Source organism: Syzygium oleosum, unplaced genomic scaffold (assembly GCF_021117445.2).
Source record: "Syzygium oleosum isolate NSW1041296 unplaced genomic scaffold, Sole_v2.1 Sole_v2.11, whole genome shotgun sequence".
NCBI classification, from domain to species: Eukaryota; Viridiplantae; Streptophyta; class Magnoliopsida; order Myrtales; family Myrtaceae; genus Syzygium; species Syzygium oleosum.
In genome coordinates this window covers 1,899,677-1,918,705 of record NW_026607495.1, presented here as the reverse complement: position 1 = coordinate 1,918,705, position 19,029 = coordinate 1,899,677, and the positions used below count along the sequence as shown (strand labels likewise).

Below are 19,029 nucleotides of genomic sequence, written 5' to 3'. Positions count from 1 at the left end.
GGGGCTGGCCATTAATCTAACTTGACGTGTCAACCATGGTGGCCGAATTCATTGACTGCTTCGATGACAACCTCACACGGAATCGAAATCGAGACCCTTCTTTTGTCATCTTCCCAAGCCAAAGATCTTTTCATTTTGATTCTTGAAAGTTTCGGTATGAGTTGTTTTCTCTTCTCCATCAAGTCAAATGGAATCAACTCTCTGGCTAGGCTCTTTCTACATTGTGTATAGCGTTGGAACTCGAGTTGCTGAATAAGAAATTGGAACCGAAAGCTGAAATCCAGATTATTTCTCATAAAACAATGGAAAGAATGATGGTGTGTTGTAACTTCTCCCCCATGATAAGAACCAAAACCTATGAACATGTAAATCTAATACTTATCCGGCCAAGAAAGGAAAAAAGAAAGTTGGAAAAAGAAAAAGGATTGACATTAGCTAAAACAAAGGAATTGTAAGTAGGAAAATGGAAATGGACCCAGCTCTAATTTCCTGGGAAGCTGCTCATCTTGTTGTTGTTGTTGCTTGTGCTGGTGTTAGTGTTGTTGTTGTTGCCAGCAGTCGCGGCGGCGCCGGCACTGGTTGTGGTGGTGGTGGTGCTATTATTGGGGTGGGCACCGCCGATTATGGAGGAGATGGCGGCAGCGAGAGCTGCAGTGAAGTTGGGGTCGGCGGTGATGGCGGCCGTGGCAGCGCTGAGCGTGTCGGCCAAAGAAGATGGTTGTTGTTGTTGTGATTGTTGCAAGTGTTGTGGCAGCGAGGCAACTTGTTGACCTAATTGGGAAGAATTGGCCATTTCTTGAGACAATTGGAGGCCGGAGAACTTGGATTGATTGTAGAGGGCTTGCCCAAAAGCTTGAGGAAGTGATTGTGAAGGCAACGAGCCGAAATTTTGGGGTTGGCCAGGGAAGGGGACTTGGAATTGGGTTTGGGGTCTTTGGATTTGCAATGGGTTCGGGGAGTGGGTGAGGTCCAGCGTGACCGTTGGGAACGGAGCCGAGGCCGAGATCGTGGCCATGCTCGACGAGCAAGGGAGGATTGCCCTCGCCAGCAAGTTCGGGTTCATGATGCCGTCCGCGCTCGACATTGACCCCGAGAGCAACATGCTGACCGCGGCCGTGGTGGTTGAGGCCATGGCCATCGCAGCTGGCGGGAGCGGGTGGTTGTGGTTGCCCTCGTAGGTCGTTATCAGAATCGTTCGATCTTCGGCACAACGTTGAACCTGTAACCATTGCACAAGACTCTGGATTAGTCCCTTGCTCCACTCGTTCATTACAGTCAGGCACTCAAGTCATAACAATTTTTGGATCAAAAGAACCGGCCACTGATCTTTATGAAACCCTACACATTTATACATGAAACCTCAATTTCAATTATCTGTCTTAGTAGCTCTTGTATTTCCTTTCGAATTATTCATAATTTCCAAACCATGAATTTAGTCATATCTATGATATATGTAGCGAAATTTTCTCTTTTGATTCATGAATCGACGATGGAGGGAAAATTAAAACTCACTTGTTTGCGAACGGGGCAACCGAGAGCCATGGTGCAACGATAGTAAGCTCGAGGGCACGGGTTTCCCTTGGCCATCTTCTGTCCGTATTTCCTCCACTGGCATCCGTCTGTAATCTGAACCATCGTGTGATAAACAAAATTAGCATCGCTCGACGAAGAAACGACGGAGATCTTCATCTAGTTTAGCGAGTCGAACTAAAGTTTCGCACTAGATCGAGCGAGCGATGAATAATTACCATGGGAGCCTCGGATCGAGCTCGAACGGAGACGCGGGCCTTCCTCATCGTGGCTTCTGCGGATTGCTCGATGCTCGTCCTCGTCGCCTCCAACTTGGGTGCCTTGTTGGCAGCCCAACCTTGAGTTTCAGAGTCGTCAGGACTCTCATTCCTAATACCTCTCTTGTTGCCATCTCTAGCACTGGAGCTATCTTGGTCCACTTTGTTGTTATGAGCCGACGATGCGGCTTCCATGTTCGCCAGCGGCGACCTCGAACCATCCCTCGTCCTCTCTTCCGACGAAGAGTTCGAGATCTCGTCGGCCTCGGCCGTGGCCGATACCGGGCCGAGATCAAGAAACTGCCTCGGGACCACGGTTTGATTCTTCTTGATCATGCCCTGCAATTTCGAACGCATGGCATCGGAACGATTCAGACCCAGAAACACTTTTTTTTTTTTCCGTAATGACCATCGAATCCCAGGAAACTTGAACTTACCTCACGATCTTGTGGGAGCTCAGCTCCATTGTTCAGGTGCTGTTGCTGCTGCTGCTGCTGCTCGTGGAGCAGTGAAGAGAGGTGCAACTGCAATGCACTGTAGTTGCTCGAGACTTGGCCAAGCATCTCCCTCAACCTCTGGTTCTCCGCATTCATCCTGTGCAGCTCCACTTGCAGGTTCGCCAGCTGCAAAGAAAAACATAAGGATCATCAAAACTCGTTTTAACTACATAAACTAAGATCCTAAATTGGACAATCATGTGCGGGTCTGATCGTGACTAGGTGTTTTTTTTTACCTCATTCTTGGCTCTTTTGTCCTCGATATCCGATGAGAATCCGTCGTCCACCGTTGACTGGTCACTCCCGGTATTAGCAGTGAGGAGGCGCAGACCCGTCTGTCAACAGAGAATTCAAGATGAGAAACCATTTTCAGCGACGGAAGAACAACGTGGGACCGTCCGAGATGTTATTGCGTAGACCCGAGCAAATCACGCCAAGATTACTAATCTCCCGGTCTCTACGAAAAAGGAAAAGAAGGGGAAAAAGAGGAAGGACAATTCAGCTCGAGGTCTTACATTCACGTTCAACTCGGACCTCGTGCCGATGGCGTCGGCTGCAGCAGAGCTCTCCTTCTTGACGCTCACGCTGGCGACGTTGGCCTCGTCGCCGGCGGCGGCGGCGGCGGTAAGGTGAGACGACCTGCTCTTGCTATCGGAGAAGAAGTCGACCTCGCCGACGACGACCCGGGGCTCGTCCGCCCCCGCCGCCGCCGCCGCCGCCGCCGAAGACGACGACGACGACGACAGGTGGGAGGCGTGGCGGCCGTCCCGGCGGCCGAGGCTGGCGGAGAAGTCGATGCCGGGGAACATCCTGGCGGCGGCGGCGGCGGGGCCGGGGGGTTCGGCGGGGAGCGGGGGGTCGCGGCGGAGCTTGAGGAAGCCGGATGGCTTCTTGGCGGAGGCGAAGAAGGAGGAGGGGTCAGGGGAGGAGGAGTCGAGGGTGAGGCCCCATCCGGCTTTGTCCATAAATAAGGAGGAGGAGGAGGAGGAGGAGGAGGAGGAGGTGGTGGTGGTGGCGAGCTCGAACGAGGAGGAAGATGATGATGATGATGGTGGCGATGACGACGGAGGGAGGAGAGAGAAAGTAGAGAGAGAGAGAAGAGAGAGGAAGATGTGTGTTGTTGAGAAGTGTGTGAAGTCTTTGGCCGAAGCAACTGGTGCGCCTATAAAAAGGGTTTGGACGAAGGACCCGGGATAAAATATTATCGATGGCGTAGGAAGAAAATAAATAAATAAAAATAATAATTAAAAAATAAGATGTGAAAATTGGTGTGGTTTTCGCTCGTTTTATTCATTTATTTATAGTTGAAGACTTGCTCTTGGGGGAGAGAAAGAAGGGATTTTGGGGATCTTTGTGGGGGGAGAGGGCGGGGGGGGGGGGCGCTGACGTCAGGTGGTGCGTCAGGCTTGACAAGTGCATTATCTGCCGTTAAATGAAAATTCCCTCCAATTTTTTTACGCTTAATATTTTGCAGCCTCTCTTTTTTTTTTCTTTCTATTAAAGCCTTTGGGCGGGGTTTTCCTTTCTTCAATTTTTATTTCTTTACAACCCCCCCCTACCCCAAAAAAAAAAAAGATTCAATTTAATTGCATCTCGATTTTGGAAACCGCAAGAAATTAGCGAAAACGCACTCGTCGTCGTCCCCCTCTTCTTCTTTTTTTTTTTCCCTTGTCTTCCTTCGAATTTCCGGCGAAAAACTACGGAATTTTATGCGCGATGTTTCGAGGGTCTTTTCGCCCGGAGCTCGGTTTTAATCGAGGGCTCCCTTCTCGAGCGATCTCTCGAGCCGTATCCTACCTGGGCGTCGTCATGATCGTCGAATCCAATTTTACACGATAAAAGGGAGGGTTCATATTCTATTTTATACGATAAAGGGTGGTCGGCTTGAAAATAATTTCTTGGAATTTCTAGAAATTAATATGACCGAAAAATATATCCAATTATTAAAAAAAAAATAAAAAAAAGGGGGAGGCAAATTTCAACCTGGGGGCAAGCGTGGCCCTTGGATTTTCAGAGAGAGAGAGAGAGAGAGAGAGAGAGGGAGAGAAGTTTCGGAAGAGTTTCGTCAAGAAAGGAGGTTGACTCGTTCGCAAATCTGAGGAAAAAAAAATAAGAGTGTTTCGCGCCACCGCCCCGACCGGTGCGGCGCGTTCCACGTGACGAAAAAGGAAAATTAAATTTACATTAAATTATTAAAAAAAAAAGAAGAAGATAAGGAAAAGGTCCCGGGGGTGGGGCGGGGCGGGGCGGGGCGGGGCGGGGCGGAGAAGAAGATTAGTCAACAGTCAACGGAATTGACGGCCCGGCTCCCCGGCGACCGGCTGGCCCGGTGGCCCGGTCGACGGCCTGGCCCCACACCCCCTCCGAGGCTGGGGGGGAGACCACGTCGCCCGCCTCGATCGGGTTGACTGGTCACCGGCTGGACCGAGTTACCAGGTTTGACTTTTTCGCTCCCCCCCGCCCCTCTAATCAATATCGTCTCGTTCTAACAGCTGGCGTGGCGTTTACGTGGAAAGAGGAAAAAAGGGCCAAAAAATGAAAAAGAACAAGGAAATTATTCGGAAAAATCAACAAGAAGAAGAAGAAGAAGGGTGAAAAAGGGGGAAAAAGAAAGTTGAGAACAACAGCCTTTTTAACACGACATTCATGTGGGTAAATACCCTCGAGAAAAAAAAACAAACCTAAATTCTTCCCACCGTGACGCCGGTGCTTTGAATTTACATTTTTCTTCGTGTCGCTAGAACCGCGAAATCATACTTATTGTGACAAAAATACCATCCATCTACGTACAAAATACCTAAAATTTGTCCGGTGCGATACCGGTATCTCGAGCATTTTTTTTCTCATGTTACCGATACCGCGAATTTTGTACGCGAGTGATGAAAACACCCTCCCTGTCCACAATTAAGAACCCTAAACTTTGCGCACTGTGACACCCCGAATTGTACCGGTGATCCAATGAAAACCTTCGGCCATAGTTCCGTCCAAGACGAACGTTAAAATTCGACGTGGCGGCTTGCGTGGACGAAAGCAGCCAAACGAGGTTGACATGGATCTAACATCAGATGAATGGTTTGAGGGTATTTCTGTTTTTTTTGTTGTTGTTGTTGTCAGAATAGGGCATTTTTGTTATATTGGTATAAGTTTAGGGATTTTGATGACATAAAAAAAAAAAGTTTGGAGCATTGGTGTTACAATGGACATATTTTAGGGTTTTTGGAGATACAGCAAAAAATTGGAATATTAGTATCACAGTGGGCTTAACTTAGAGTTTTATTTTGAGACAAAAAAATAGCTTAAGGTATTGGTATTACAGTGGGTAAAGTTTAGAATTTGTGATGATAGATATTGGATGAAAAATCCATAAGTCCTAGGATTGTATTATATATTCCATATAGTGGTAACATAGGTTTGAATTTTTCGAAGCATCGACTGAATCTTCTAAATCCTTTCATGTACGTAATTTTTTTAATAAATATCCTTACACACACACACACACACACACACACACACATATATATATATTCTGTTTATTTATATTGTATGATTCGAAGAAAACAACATCTGCGGTTATTAGGAATATGTATAATATAAAATGACGGTGTCACAAATTTAGGAACTTCGGATAAAATTGATGATGCATGAAGTATACCGGTTTGGAAAAAATAAAATAAAAGGCAATCTACATTTTCAATGACATACATTGTGGATAAATATGTTATCTTGATATAGCTAGGGTAGAGTGAGACCAACCTAGCTATATAAAAGTCCATTTTTTGGAGCATGCAATGCAAGATATTTCCATTGAAATGCATGAACGTGGACATATCATGGCTAGCCAATAGTCAAATTTGCGTGGATCGTTTTCCCAAATTTTACCTTGTATGACCTAATTTGCTCAGATATTTCCTGAGGGGCTTGATTTTTCAATAAGCTATAGATTTCCACAGTGGAAATTTCCATACATATCAAGAGAAGACTTTTTGCATGCCCACAGAAAAGGAAAGAGAACCATGAGCTTCAAATGACAATATTGTGCAACATCAGTTCAATTTCCCTTTCTATTCATACTCTCCCTTGTTCTTTCCCCCACCAAACGGTACACAGGAACTCAACATCAAGGGACTGTTTTTTCCTGCCTCTAGAGCCTTTAATTCCAACAAGTGCTGCTTTTGAAAGATGACAGAAGGTAGGTGTGCAACAAGACAAGAAAGTTAATGGTATGGATAGAATCCCATGACTTTGCCATTTATAAGGAAATTTCAACACCAATTCCACACGAATGGGCTTTAGCTTGGTGGTTAAGGAAACTGACTTTTGTGCAATGATAAAAGCATACAGACACTGGTATGAGTCATGCCATCGAATTCTGGCAATATCATATTAGGGTCATTGTCCCAGGGTTAAACTTTAGTCTTATCCGATATGTACTGTCGGTAAAGTTCTTTCAATAATACTGAGCATCCTAAACCTTTCGGCTCAATCAATCCAAAAAGATTGCATGCATGTAATTAGCTATACCCATAAGGTGGTAAACTCTATGTCACACGTTTCTTTAAATTAGAAACACCGCAATTCAACCTTAGGTCTATTGTATTCAAGATTCCTCATGAAACCCGTGACTCATAAGTCGTAATCACTCAGCCAATCTGAAGAGAGTAAATGTCAATTGGCGGAGCATTACACGGATCGAGGAGAGCTTCCCCGTAGACCGATATAGGAAGAGAAACTTTCAACATCAGAACCCTAGCAACGTACGCACGTAATGGGAAAACACCCCCACGGGCCTAGACCTTGACCAGATCGAGAGGTTGAGCCACTCTTACTTGTATGACAGAACCAGCTACAACGTGGGGATGTGATCGTGTGCGTGTGTGTTCTTTTTCAAAGGTGGGGACGTGGAAAAAATGGATTTTTCTAAGGGAGGGGGCCGTGGGGCCGATTTGTCTCTTTGAGAAATTTGTGGACACGAAGGAGAAAACGGGGGCAGAGGGGGGGAGCTTTGATGGCGGATGTTCAATTCAAAAATTCCCAAAAGCAAACGGCGCCGGAACAAGGAAAGAAAGAGGAAGGAAAGGTAGGAGTGTTGGAGTGAAATTAGCCCTAGTTTGATTCCATTCAAAGGTTCCTGCTCCATGCGTGCGACTCTCAGGATAAAGTAGTATTTTGTTTGTTGAGGTTTGAGTGAGCACGCCGAGAACGGATCTTAGAGATCCGCTCGTTTCACGAAAAATGAATGATTTGGATGACATCTTTCTAAAAATGATCGCTCGAAACATTTTTGTGAACGATGAAAGTATTTTTTTTCTCTAAACGATACGAGCGATCATTTTTAGAAAAATGTCTTCCAAATCAATCCGTGAACTCAATGGAGTGCTAATAGAAAATTCGATTGTGCGCCGAAGGGGCAACAAAGGGGGACAAAGTAAAATATTACTTGGAAAATATTCGATTTTTCGATGAATTTACGGTATTTGTTGAAGGGGAAAAAGTAATGAAAAATGAGATGGGAAAATGTTGTATAAAGTGGTCAACGATCAAAGCGTGACATTATATAAGTAGTCCAAAATTAAATAATAGTCGTCAGCGGATGCAGGTAACATATACTTTGCAAACCGTCCATCAAGGCAGGACCGCAGAAACTTTTTCCTAGTCTCCAATTGCAACTAATACATATAAACGCTCAAAAGTCTCAATTTTTTCCGGTTCCCATGCATTTTGTAAGGTTCTTTCTTCTGTATCAAGGAAGCCTTTCCTGGTTAGGTGAATCTCAAAACTTGGGGAATGCCTTAGCAATCTTGTCGATCAGGTAAGATTCGAGTCAAAACCCTAAAGAGCGATCCGTAGATGTGATTGTTTAACCTAACGAAAGATAAACCCGTGATGCGATCGAAAGGATTTCCGCACAAATCTAGAACGGTCTCGATTCGAAAGCACGAGGGCTTAAAAAACGAAACTGAATAGTCCAATGAATATATAGAAACGTGTTTTGAAACCGACAAAGAAGATGGATTCGAGGCTAATTAAGAACGACCCCAAACAGTTTCCCCATTGTATAGTTCTCTAAACGACCTTTCTCCAAGCCTTGTAACTCCTCTCGCACTAAAAGTCATGCTCTGTTCACCAAAAAGGGCAGTAAAATTTTCTTCCAGCCCGCCCTTTTGAACCCCGTGCCCGTTCGAACGCTCCGAAAAGTTCTCAACAGTCTCGCACATGTATAAACGGCGGAGTGGGCGACTGTGAAATTTCCACAATAACATTTATTGATTAAGTACAAATTTTTCCAAAGCTTTACAACGTTTGACACATTCACATAGTCATATGAAACTAAGGTTCAAGTAAAACGGGAATCGGATCAAGTTTGAAACTAAGTGCTTTCATTGTCACCAACCAACCCCAATTTGGAGCAACGCTTCAAAATTTTCTTGTTGCCCTATTCTTGTCCTTGATTTCAACGAGTCTTAAATAGAATTTTGAAGATGAGGGAGTCGTCGTCGTCACTTCGGGGGTCCAAACGCATATCCTGGCGTCATAGCATGAGTAAGAACATGGACAAGGACCACGAAAAAATAAGTAATTAATTAATAAAAAAACACACATTTATTTTATTTTTTTGGTAAGGAAAAAAAAACACACATTTATAATAAGTAATTTATAAAAAGAATCCAGCAAAGGAAGAAAAAGACAGGGTTGACTGAGATTTCCATTGACCACGGGATACACACCCACGTGGCTTACTCCCATGACGTGGAAAAACTCGACCCATGGTTAGGTCGGACAGCTGCGAATTAAACTATATATTAATAATTGGCATATTTATAATGATATTGAAATGGAGAAAGAGCCAATGTTTGAAAAGGAAGGGCCAATTTTTTCGTGAATGGTTTATGGCGACAGCTTGTGATGGCGTAGAGCCGCAAGAAACGCGACGATGCTTTTCACATTATAAAAATGAGGATGATAATAATAATAATAATAATAATAGATTATTAGAGAGAAAAAAGGAAAAAAAAAGTGTGTGTGAGGGTCAAATTTGCTTTCCATCTTGTGTCAACGATCCATCTTTCTAATTCTAATTTGTCCTTTTCATGAGATTAGACTATGACATCCAATGTAAATTTAATGAAAAAAAAAGATTGGAGGGGGCTGTTTAATTTGGGGGTCCATGAGATGATTTGGTACTATAGCTAAGAGTTTAAAAAAATTGTGGTCACGTCGAGGGAATTTTTTTGTAAATAATATCGTCCCGAATTGTTAATCTTTTTCGCCGCGAAAATAGGAACATCATTGTGATATTTAAATGTTGAACCGCACTTTCTTGTCACGAAAGTGCAATTAAGTCCTAAAATTTTCAAAAAGTTCAATCAAGTCCTAAAACTTATCGAATTGGTCCAATCAAGTCATTCGGTTAATTGCGTTTTTGAAAATTTTAGGACTCGATTGCACTTTTTTGGTAAGTTTTATGACTTGATTGCATTTTTTGAAAATCTTAAGACTCGATTTCACTTTCGCAACAAGTTTTAGGATTTGATTATAATTTTTGAAAGTTTTAGGACTCGATTGCATTTTAGTGCACTTATCCCATTATGTGTTTTCATGTTTTAGTCTAATAGCAAAGTCTGATCCACGTGTGAATTAGGGCAATTGGTGGTGGTCCCGTAAAATTTTCCCAAATCTAATTTTCGATAAATATTTCTTGCCAACATATGACATATCTTATTATGTCAATACACAAGTTGTTAGCTTTTTTTTTTTCCTAGTACCACACGACAATATATGTTCATTTAAGCTTTTTTTGCAAATAAGAAACACAAGGGGGAAAAGAAGAGGGTGGTTAGGGTTTTACTAGGAGACAAGATTTGGTGGTGTTTTCTTTTCTTTATTAGGAAAAGTCATCGTTGATTGGCTTTCCTTGAGAATATGAGGGTTTGTCCCCGTGTAGATTTTTCCTTGGTTTGGATACGAAGTTTCAAACGCCTTTCTCTTCAATTCAAACCCTCGGAAGACCGACGAATCACATCGATATTTAGTCGTATCCATTTATTCATCTTTTTGACCAACCTGCCGACCCTTCAACATCATGTGAACACTTGCCATATGAAGAGAGAAATCTTGGATTGGGGAGGGGACTCAAGCCCATCATCACTCGATGTGAACTCTCAACGCGCAACGCCAGACGTGTTCATATTATTTTTGCAATACTCCTGCCGGAATTTGGCAAGAATCCTAGAACTGAATCTTGGAAAAAAAAAATGATGATGGGTTGGACCCGATTTGTCGCGTGGGTCGGTGATGAGGATGTGTTTGTTCGGTTGGCGGATCGAGTGCTTAGATTTATTAAGTGGTAATGGCAAGGATGGTCCTTGAGCTTTTCCTCCTCGTTCGGTGTCGATAATGTCATTTTTGGGACGTTGGCGGTACCAAGCGTATTGGTCGTGCTAGCAATGGTGATAGAACTCCGGTGATGCAAGCTAGTGGTGGTGGTGGTGGTGCACGAGTTTGGAGGTGGTTGCCGAGTTTGTGACGCAGTGGAAACCGGTAGATCCAAGTTGCAACTCGCAATACACACGAGGCGCACAAAGAGGGAATTGTAAGTTTTGTTTATATTCAAAGAGAGAGTTGCGTACAAAAGAGAATAACACAATTAGACCTTTTGATGATTTATCAATTTAGTGTTAAAACTTTTGACAATTTGCTAATATAGTCCTTGCAGCCAAATATCCAAATAATAGATTTATGACTAAATTGGCAAATATTCAAAAGGTTCAAGATTAAATTGACACAATTAAAATATTTAGGACTAAATTGGCAAATCGTTAAAAGGTTTAGGACTAAATTGGCAAATCGTTAAAAGGTTTAGGACTAAATTGGCCGCCATACAATAAGTTTATTATTTTTGGACAATTATCCCAATATAAATCAAATCGTGATCTCGAAGCTTATCATGTCCCGTGTCCTCACCCACTAGGAAAAACTCATCTCTCGTGGTGTAAGATTCAAACCTTGCTTGCCACATTTTGATTAGGAAATATTGCCACAAAGGCTAAACCCTTGAAAATTCTCCTTTGAACTAGGAAATCTCGGGGAAATTACCCAATAAGTTATAAACCTATTGCACATATGCCAATTTAGTCTTAATATTTTCAAATTTTCCAATTAAATCCTAAACGTATTGTACCGATGTCAATTTAATCATAAGCTTTTCCATTTTACTAATTTAGTGATCATAAATATTTGCGCGAAATTCCAATATCTTTCTCCCCTTTATCATTGGAGACACCGATAACGAAAAATAAATCTTTCCAATTAGAATCATCTGAACTGTCGATTTGGAATTGGAAAGGTTCATTTTGTGAAATTCTATTTCATCAGTATGTTCACCATTCTCACCTTGAGGCTCCCAGAAAACCTTCGAAGATAGGATCATGGAAGCATCAATCTTGTCGGGTTGTAATTGAGAAAGTCTAGTGTTTATTATGTTGTTGCTTACTTTTCATTCTGAATGCAATTCTGGTCCTGAGGAAGGTATTATTTCGAGTTTCCTGGCAAAAAGCTTTTGCCGTCAATAATGTTTGCATCTTAGACTTGTTAGGATTAAGCGTATAAATACAACGAAATATAGAGTAAATGCGAGAAAGAAAAATCGAGATATAAGATTTTATACCTAGTTTACACTTAATCTAGGGCTACATCTAGCAAAATATTCCATTATAATTAGCATATTCCATATCTACGTTACATCTCTCAATTACAAGAAAAAAAGATTATATATAGAGGACACAAGAAAACCCTAGGATTCGAGAAAGCCCTAAGTCACTCAATAGCTATTTTATGGGCTCATGCCCAAATACCTATAAAATACGGGCTCAAATAATAAATGCCCTCAGGCGGCCTAGGGACGTTGCCTCCTACGACGCTCGCTGGAACCGCTCGGGTCCATTCCCGTCGATGGGGAGTATGAACCACATCCGAATAAGACCAAGTTATCATCGATACTTTGCAGTCTCTCCGTTGCTTTTCTTGTAATCTCCCTTGCCCTAATAATCATCCACGTTCATCGTATATATTACGACCTCCATAGCGATCACGCATGCCGTTGTCTGTCAAGGCCGATGATCGCTTCAGCCTCTATGGACTTCATACTCTGTACCCGTCGATGAGGAGTATGAACCATATCCGAATAAGACCAAGTTATCATCAATACTTTGCTGTCTCTCCATTGCTCTTCTTGTAATCTCCCTCGCCCTAATAATCATCCACGTTCGTTGTCTATATTACGACCTCCATAGCGATCACGCACGCTGTAATCCGTCAAGGCCGATGATCGCTTCAGCCTCTATGGACTTCATACTTTGTACCCGTCGATGGGGAGTACGAACCACATCCGAATAAGACCAGGTTATCATCAATACTTTGCCATCTCTTCGTTGCTCTTCTTGTAATCTCCCTCGCCCTAATAATCATCCATGTTTGTCGTATATATTACGACCTCCATAGTGATCACGCACGCCGCAGTCCGTCAAGGCCGATGATCGCTTCAGCCTCTATGGACTCCATACTCTGTACCCGTCGTAATCAACCATGAAATTTTCTTCGACCGCGACCCCAGCTAGTCCTGTATGACTGGTTGTTTCTCCAGGTAGACTGGACAGTCTGTTGTTCCACACCACCGGAGTAGGTTTACCGAACGGTTGCCCTTCCTGTAATGTCATTAAATCATGTTATTAATGTATATGATTTCAATGTTTCTATTCTTTAGTAAGCGATACTAATGATTAAGTGGAGACGGGTTCTTCCAGGGAGATCATGTCGACGGTTGACCGAAGTGGTTGCCATCTATGCAACGTACGTGCAAAGAAAAAAGAACTATCAACTTTTATAAACACCTTCTTTGGAGAAGGAAGAACATTCAATACAAGTTGCATTGAATTGACGGTGTGGTTTTGAAGAGGTTAGAGTTGCTACTTAGCATGCCGGCTCTTCGATTTGGTATCGAGCCCGTAGTATAAGCGTTCGGGGTTTCGGGTTCAGATTTTTTTTCTTTTATAACCGAGTCTTATAGGGTAGATTCTAGGTTCCGGTTTCGGAATCGACCCAATTTGAAATCGATTACCTTTAATAGGGGTCACCAAAATGAACCGGTCGGCTCTGGGCGATTCCTGGGGACACAGATCCGGTTCTAATTTCAATTTTTGGAATTGGTGATTTTCGGTCAAATTCCCAGTTCCATGTATGGTACCGCCCACCCTGACCACTCGAACCAGATCGATTTTTTTTTTTAATGTCTTACAAATCTATAAAACTAAAAGAAATACTTGATCTGCTGTTATACTAAACTCTTAAGCATGACTAAATTCTTAAGCCTAAAGTCTATAGCACTTGCCCCTTCACAATGTATTGCGTTAACTAGCACCTTCTATCAACAAAAAAAGAAAAAGAAACAAATAAGTCAAACAATCCACATAAAGAAACTCAACAACAATTCATATACCATACATACTTGTGAAGAAGACGTTTCACTGTCGCAAGGTGAAACAGTGAGCTCCCAATTTTATTTTATTTTTGATCAGGGAGCTCCCAAATTCAACACGGAGGAAAAAAAAGAAAAAAAAAAAACACTCGTTCCATTGGCTCACCCGGGAACCGGTCCCTCTGGTCTAATTTCCGGTTTCTAAGTGACAATCAAACCACTCAGGACCCCTAACCTCTAATACAATTCTTATATTAAGGTATTACGATGAATACTACTGAAGCTACTGTCAAATAGCAATTTTTCTAGTTTAAACAAGTTTTGTCCGATAGAAGTCTTTCTCTTGACAACGCAACCCCATATGCCATCAAGATCAGCGAATCTGTGACTCAACCATTAAGGTCCACATCAAAGTTTATTTATCATTGCCATTGCTTTCATGTTAAATCGTTTTTGTCCTAATTCAGATGCCCTACTACCCTAGTAAGTAGTGATGAACTGCCTTGACTCTCACTCTCTCTCTCTCTCTCTCTCTACATATATAAGTAAAGATTTTTTCCACTGATTAAGAACAATTTCACATCTCCCAAGGGCTTATTCAATTTGGCCTCCATTGACCTTTTAACTTATAGTATCCATGATTGAGGGGTGAGTCGGCCCGGGTGAACTGTTCAGTGAAGGATACTTAAAATATTGAGATTTATTAAAGCGGTGAGAATATCCAATGAAATCCTTTTCACGAACCGTACAAAATCGACCTTATTACGAGACCAGTTCACATGGGAACTGATTTGGTTTCTAGGTAAAATAATTTGGGAATCGGCCTCGACTGATTTGGCTAACTGAAACCACCAATTTTTGGGTAGAATCGGTTTTTAACTGGTTCAAAACCTATGATAAATCTCTTATGTTTAAACACTTTCTACATTCTTATGTTGAAGTATTTTATCGGATTTTATGTTCATGTTTTAGACAGTTTCTACATTACAAGTGTGAAATAAATATGCTTGATTCAAAAAGAAATAAAAGAAAATGAAACGAGAAAGAAAATGTAAACCATATTCGGGTCGGACTCTACAATCGGCTAGTTCGATTCCAAGCCGATTCCAGGGTCGACCAATTTGGTTGCCAAAACTGGAAACACACTCCGACAAAGTAAATTCTAGGTTTTTAATATGCAATCTATCAACTCTGGAAACGATTACTCTTGCGAATAATCAACCAAAGATTAGAGAATTGGCAATTCATGTCATGTCACCAAATTCATCTCATTATCAAAATGCTTCGACGCGATAAAAAGTCCTTTTTTAGTCCTAGACTATGATGAGAGCCGGAACACTACATGAGCAAGTTTCAGAAGCTGTCGTGATTGAACAGTATGGATGGTACAATCCATACAACTTGGACATCAGGCCAATTAGTTGTCTCATCTAAATAGTTTTAGATTACTTTTAGTTAGGAGCATCACGTTCTCTTTTCTTCGGTGGTACAAATTTTCATCATTAAATCCCTTGGTTAGCTAGAAGTCTAACAATTATCAATAAGCAATGTAGGCCCATGGCCACACTGATTAATTCATTCAGTCATATTCCGATATGATTTCAAAGCGAGTTTCTCCTGTTTTGACTTATTCTCCGTTACTCCCTTGATTTATTTTTTATTCATTTCTAATCATCCTGTTTGAACCTTATTCTTGTGTCATGTCAAGAAATGATTCGATGGAATTGTAGAAACGGGCTCAAAAGATACTAGCCCGAAAACGAGGGGCTACCCGGCCCGATGGACTTGGAATGGAGAAGCTCAGGCCAGGTCCGACTTGGCCCACCACATGTTGGTCATTTCTATAATCAAATCATTAGCTCATAGACTAATCTATTAAGGTTGTGACCCATGTCTGTTTTTTTTGTTTTGTTTATGTAATGGATCAGCATCACTTTAATTTATAAAAGATTTTGTGTACTGTTAAAGTATCCATAATATTTGTGATCAACGGGTAATGTATAGATTGTGTCCAATGTAAAATGGGGTAGAGAAAAAAATGAATTACGGTGCAAGATAAGTTTGAAAATGCGTTTTTTTCTTTTTGCAATGGAGGTTTGCATCGGTATCGATGCCCCTTGATGATGAATGGTTTGGTCGAGTATAATGACTTTCGCAATGATGTGGTCTACGGAGGTAATCGGTTAGAAACCTAGAACTGGGAATCCGTCCTATGACTCCTGGTTTCAAAAGTTTGGAATCGAACCAGTCGATTTCCATTTTACTCTTGAACCAATCCACTTTTTTATTTTTGTGTCAAAAATCAAATCCTTATATTAAAATATAAAAGTTGCACCGTTTCACTACATAAGCATATGTTGGTCCTCCATATTCAAGATCATGGTTCGATTCTTGTTCAGTGCAAAAAAAAAAAAAAAAAATCTTTCCCTAAAGGAAACTTCCAAATTGGTTTGATCGGGAAACCGCAAAAGCCGGGTTCTGACCTTGGAACCGGGAACCGAACCAGTCTTAGGCCGGTTCTAGGTTTGTGGTGATAGAATATTTAAAATATTAAATCATGACATTCAGCTAACAACTCAGAGCAGGAGATTCCAAGTTCAAATATTTTCAGACCTCATTTGTTTTCCCAATTAAATATGTCCACGATTAATTCGAGAAGAAAAAAAAAGACCGTGATAAGCGTTAGGGAGAGTGATAGAATATTTATATTTTAAACTACATATTCATTTAATAGCTTAAGATTTTAAAAACAATTGTCAGTGGTTTTACAAAATCTCACACGTGAAACTTGGAACCGAATGGTTCTCCCTTTAACCAGTTGGTTTGGTCCGGTTCCCGAGTCAAATCGGATCTTGTGCTCACCCCTTGTTGTCCGTGGCTAGTCAGATCTACATCGAAAGGAACATAATTTCTCACCATTAATATTATAATTTGTGCATAAAGAAAAGTTACATGTTGAGTTTCATGAAAAGAAGCAAAATTTCTGATTTCAATTCACACTCCTCTCTTGAACTTCATAAATTGATTTTTTTTTTTATATATATTTCAGCTGGGGACCTTCTCATTACTTGCGAGGAGGCTAAAGCACAACCTATTCTTTAAATAAAATTGATACTAAAGTATAGAAAAGGAAAACAAAAGGCATAAAAGCTGAAGAGTGTGAACCCCACAGAAATGTTCCTTCATGTTCTTCATAACACTTTACTTTTCCTTGTGCAGATGAGAGACGACATGAACCCAATTCAAGCCTTTAACTTTCTCTATTCAATAGCTTTTTTCCTTTAATTGCTCCAAATCATTGTTATGCTACAAATCACCACTCTCTACTTTAGTAGTGCCTTCAATGGCTTCCCTCCTCACCATCAAATCACCACCACTCCATCTCCAGAGAATTCATCTCTTGGTTGTCGCTATCATCCTAACACCAGCTCAATCGATTAGCCACTGTAGAACCTCATGCGGAGGCATTCCGATACACTACCCGTTCGGTGTCGACGATGGCTGTGGCAGCCCGTATTACCGCCGCCTCCTTGTTTGCTCTGAAACCGGCAATTTGGAGCTCCGGACCCCCTCTGGCCGATACCCGGTTCGCAACATAAGCTACACCGATCCGCACATCTTGCTGATCGACCCGTTTATGTGGAACTGCATGGACCGCGGCAACTTCCGCGCCACTCGTGCATTTAGCCTCGACACGAGCACACATTTATCGCTCTCCCCTCAAAATGATTACTTGTTCTTCAATTGCAGCGAGGAGGATGTCATCATAGAGCCAAAGCCGATGTTCTGCGAGCGGTACCCTGACCGATGCGACTCATCGTGCGACAGCTCGAGCTACCTGTGCCGTCACTTACCGCAATGCGCCTCGGCATTGGGATCGAGTTCTTGTTGCTCTTATTATCCGAAAGCCACCGAGTCACTTAGGCTCATGCTCAAGTACTGTGCTAGCTACACTAGTGTGTATTGGAGGAACATCGGCGCGGGCCCATATGATCAGGTCGCGGAGTACGGTATTAGAGTCGATTTCGACATTCCTGTGACCACTCGGTGCTTGACATGCCAGGACAATCTGAAGGGCGGTGGGACTTGTGGATTCGATACGCAAACGGAGAGTTTCTTGTGTATTTGTGAGGGTAGGAATGATACTGCTTCTTGTAAAGGTATGTTTCAGAGTTCTGAGTCTGTCCCTGCAAATATTTTGGGGAACGTTTGATGGTACTTGGGGCAAAACATGTTTATGTCATGGTCATTGAGTTCTATCTTTCATTACATGATGCTACGTAAAGATGATGAATTTGTACATTCCAGTCTTGATTAATTTCTTTAAATCAAAATTCCGCGATATGAGTTTGTGGATTTAATTGAGTGCCGTTTTGCAGATCGCGACTTTTCAGGGCACGGCAAGACTGCCGTAATCGCAGGTAATGGAAAATCGAAATAGACATATGATTTTATCTCAAATTCTTGATAATGAACCTCTTCAGATATATAGCATTTGACAGTGAAATTTGAGTTTAGATTATGAACTTATAATAAGCTGAATTCCAAATTTTCTTTTTGGGGATTTTGGGCTTTGCACAGGGACAGTAACTGCAGTTTCAGGAGCAGGAGCCATAGGAATTGGAGCTGGAATTTGGTTCTGGAGGAAAGTGAGGGCAAAAGCACCGGTCACATGTGGTGTCCAATCCAATGACAACAGGCTCTTTTGACACACTGAAGCAAAGTGAAGACAGACATCTCCTCTCTTTTGCTTTTCTTGATCCTAGATTTATATTCTGCTTATTCTCATTCTTGAGTCCTTCTGTGATTCCATTTATATGCAATACACAATACTACGCTGTTGTCCGACCGAGCTATACTTGCTTGTTGCCCTCAGACTGTCACTTGATATAAAAAAAACTTCTTGAATAGACTTCGATTCACCAGAGATCACATAATCACAGCCGTTGGGTGATATAAACCCCATGTCGGAGTCACCATATTAATGATTGAAATTCACTCAACCACAGTAGTTGACACTGCTAGTTCAAGCATCTCCCAAATAAAGTGCTCTTCTATAATAAATTTCTTTGAGCAGAGGCCCAAATAAAGTGCTCTTCTTCAATAAATTTCTTTGTTGATCCAAGCTTTTCAGGAGAACGAGCACCGACGCTCTAGAGTGTTGACCATTTCAGGCCGAAAAAAGAAGAAGAAAAAACCCTAATCAGGCCAAAACAATGAGTGTCGTCAAATTTGACAATAGGGACTTCAAAAGGATACACACACACACACACAC

At 41.9% G+C, this 19,029-nt stretch overlaps 2 protein-coding genes across 2 annotated transcripts; one reads left to right on the top strand and one right to left on the bottom strand.

Annotated features, from left to right (window-relative positions):
- Positions 1-274: 274 nt before the first annotated feature.
- LOC115667964 (probable WRKY transcription factor 31) lies at positions 275-3,358 on the bottom strand. Its single transcript, XM_030589484.2, has 6 exons — positions 2,800-3,358; positions 2,521-2,619; positions 2,225-2,410; positions 1,749-2,126; positions 1,513-1,626; positions 275-1,219 (listed from the first exon to the last, which is right to left on the bottom strand). Exons 1-6 carry the CDS (start codon positions 3,247-3,249, stop codon positions 482-484), a joined length of 1,965 nt encoding a protein of 654 aa, XP_030445344.2. The 5' UTR covers positions 3,250-3,358; the 3' UTR covers positions 275-481.
- A 13,599-nt stretch (positions 3,359-16,957) lies between these two features.
- On the top strand, positions 16,958-18,612 carry LOC115688026 (uncharacterized). The gene is made up of 3 exons (XM_030613750.2): positions 16,958-17,914; positions 18,134-18,175; positions 18,336-18,612. The coding sequence occupies exons 1-3, from the start codon at positions 17,098-17,100 to the stop codon at positions 18,461-18,463; spliced, it is 987 nt and encodes a 328-aa protein (XP_030469610.1). The 5' UTR covers positions 16,958-17,097; the 3' UTR covers positions 18,464-18,612.
- Positions 18,613-19,029: the final 417 nt, after the last annotated feature.

Bases quoted from the DNA above. Each gene is read 5' to 3' on its own strand.
- LOC115667964 (XM_030589484.2), bottom strand. From the start codon at position 3,249: ATGGACAAAGCCGGATGGGGCCTCACCCTCGACTCCTCCTCCCCTGAC. The intron at 2,620-2,799 runs GTAAGACCTCGA...CTCTGTTGACAG, and splicing joins GGTCCGAGTTGAACGTGAAT to ACGGGTCTGCGCCTCCTCAC. The intron at 1,627-1,748 runs GTAATTATTCAT...ACGATGGTTCAG, and splicing joins CTCGATCCGAGGCTCCCATG to ATTACAGACGGATGCCAGTG.
- LOC115688026 (XM_030613750.2), top strand. From the start codon at position 17,098: ATGGCTTCCCTCCTCACCATCAAATCACCACCACTCCATCTCCAGAGA. The intron at 17,915-18,133 runs GTATGTTTCAGA...GCCGTTTTGCAG, and splicing joins TGATACTGCTTCTTGTAAAG to ATCGCGACTTTTCAGGGCAC. The intron at 18,176-18,335 runs GTAATGGAAAAT...GGCTTTGCACAG, and splicing joins CAAGACTGCCGTAATCGCAG to GGACAGTAACTGCAGTTTCA.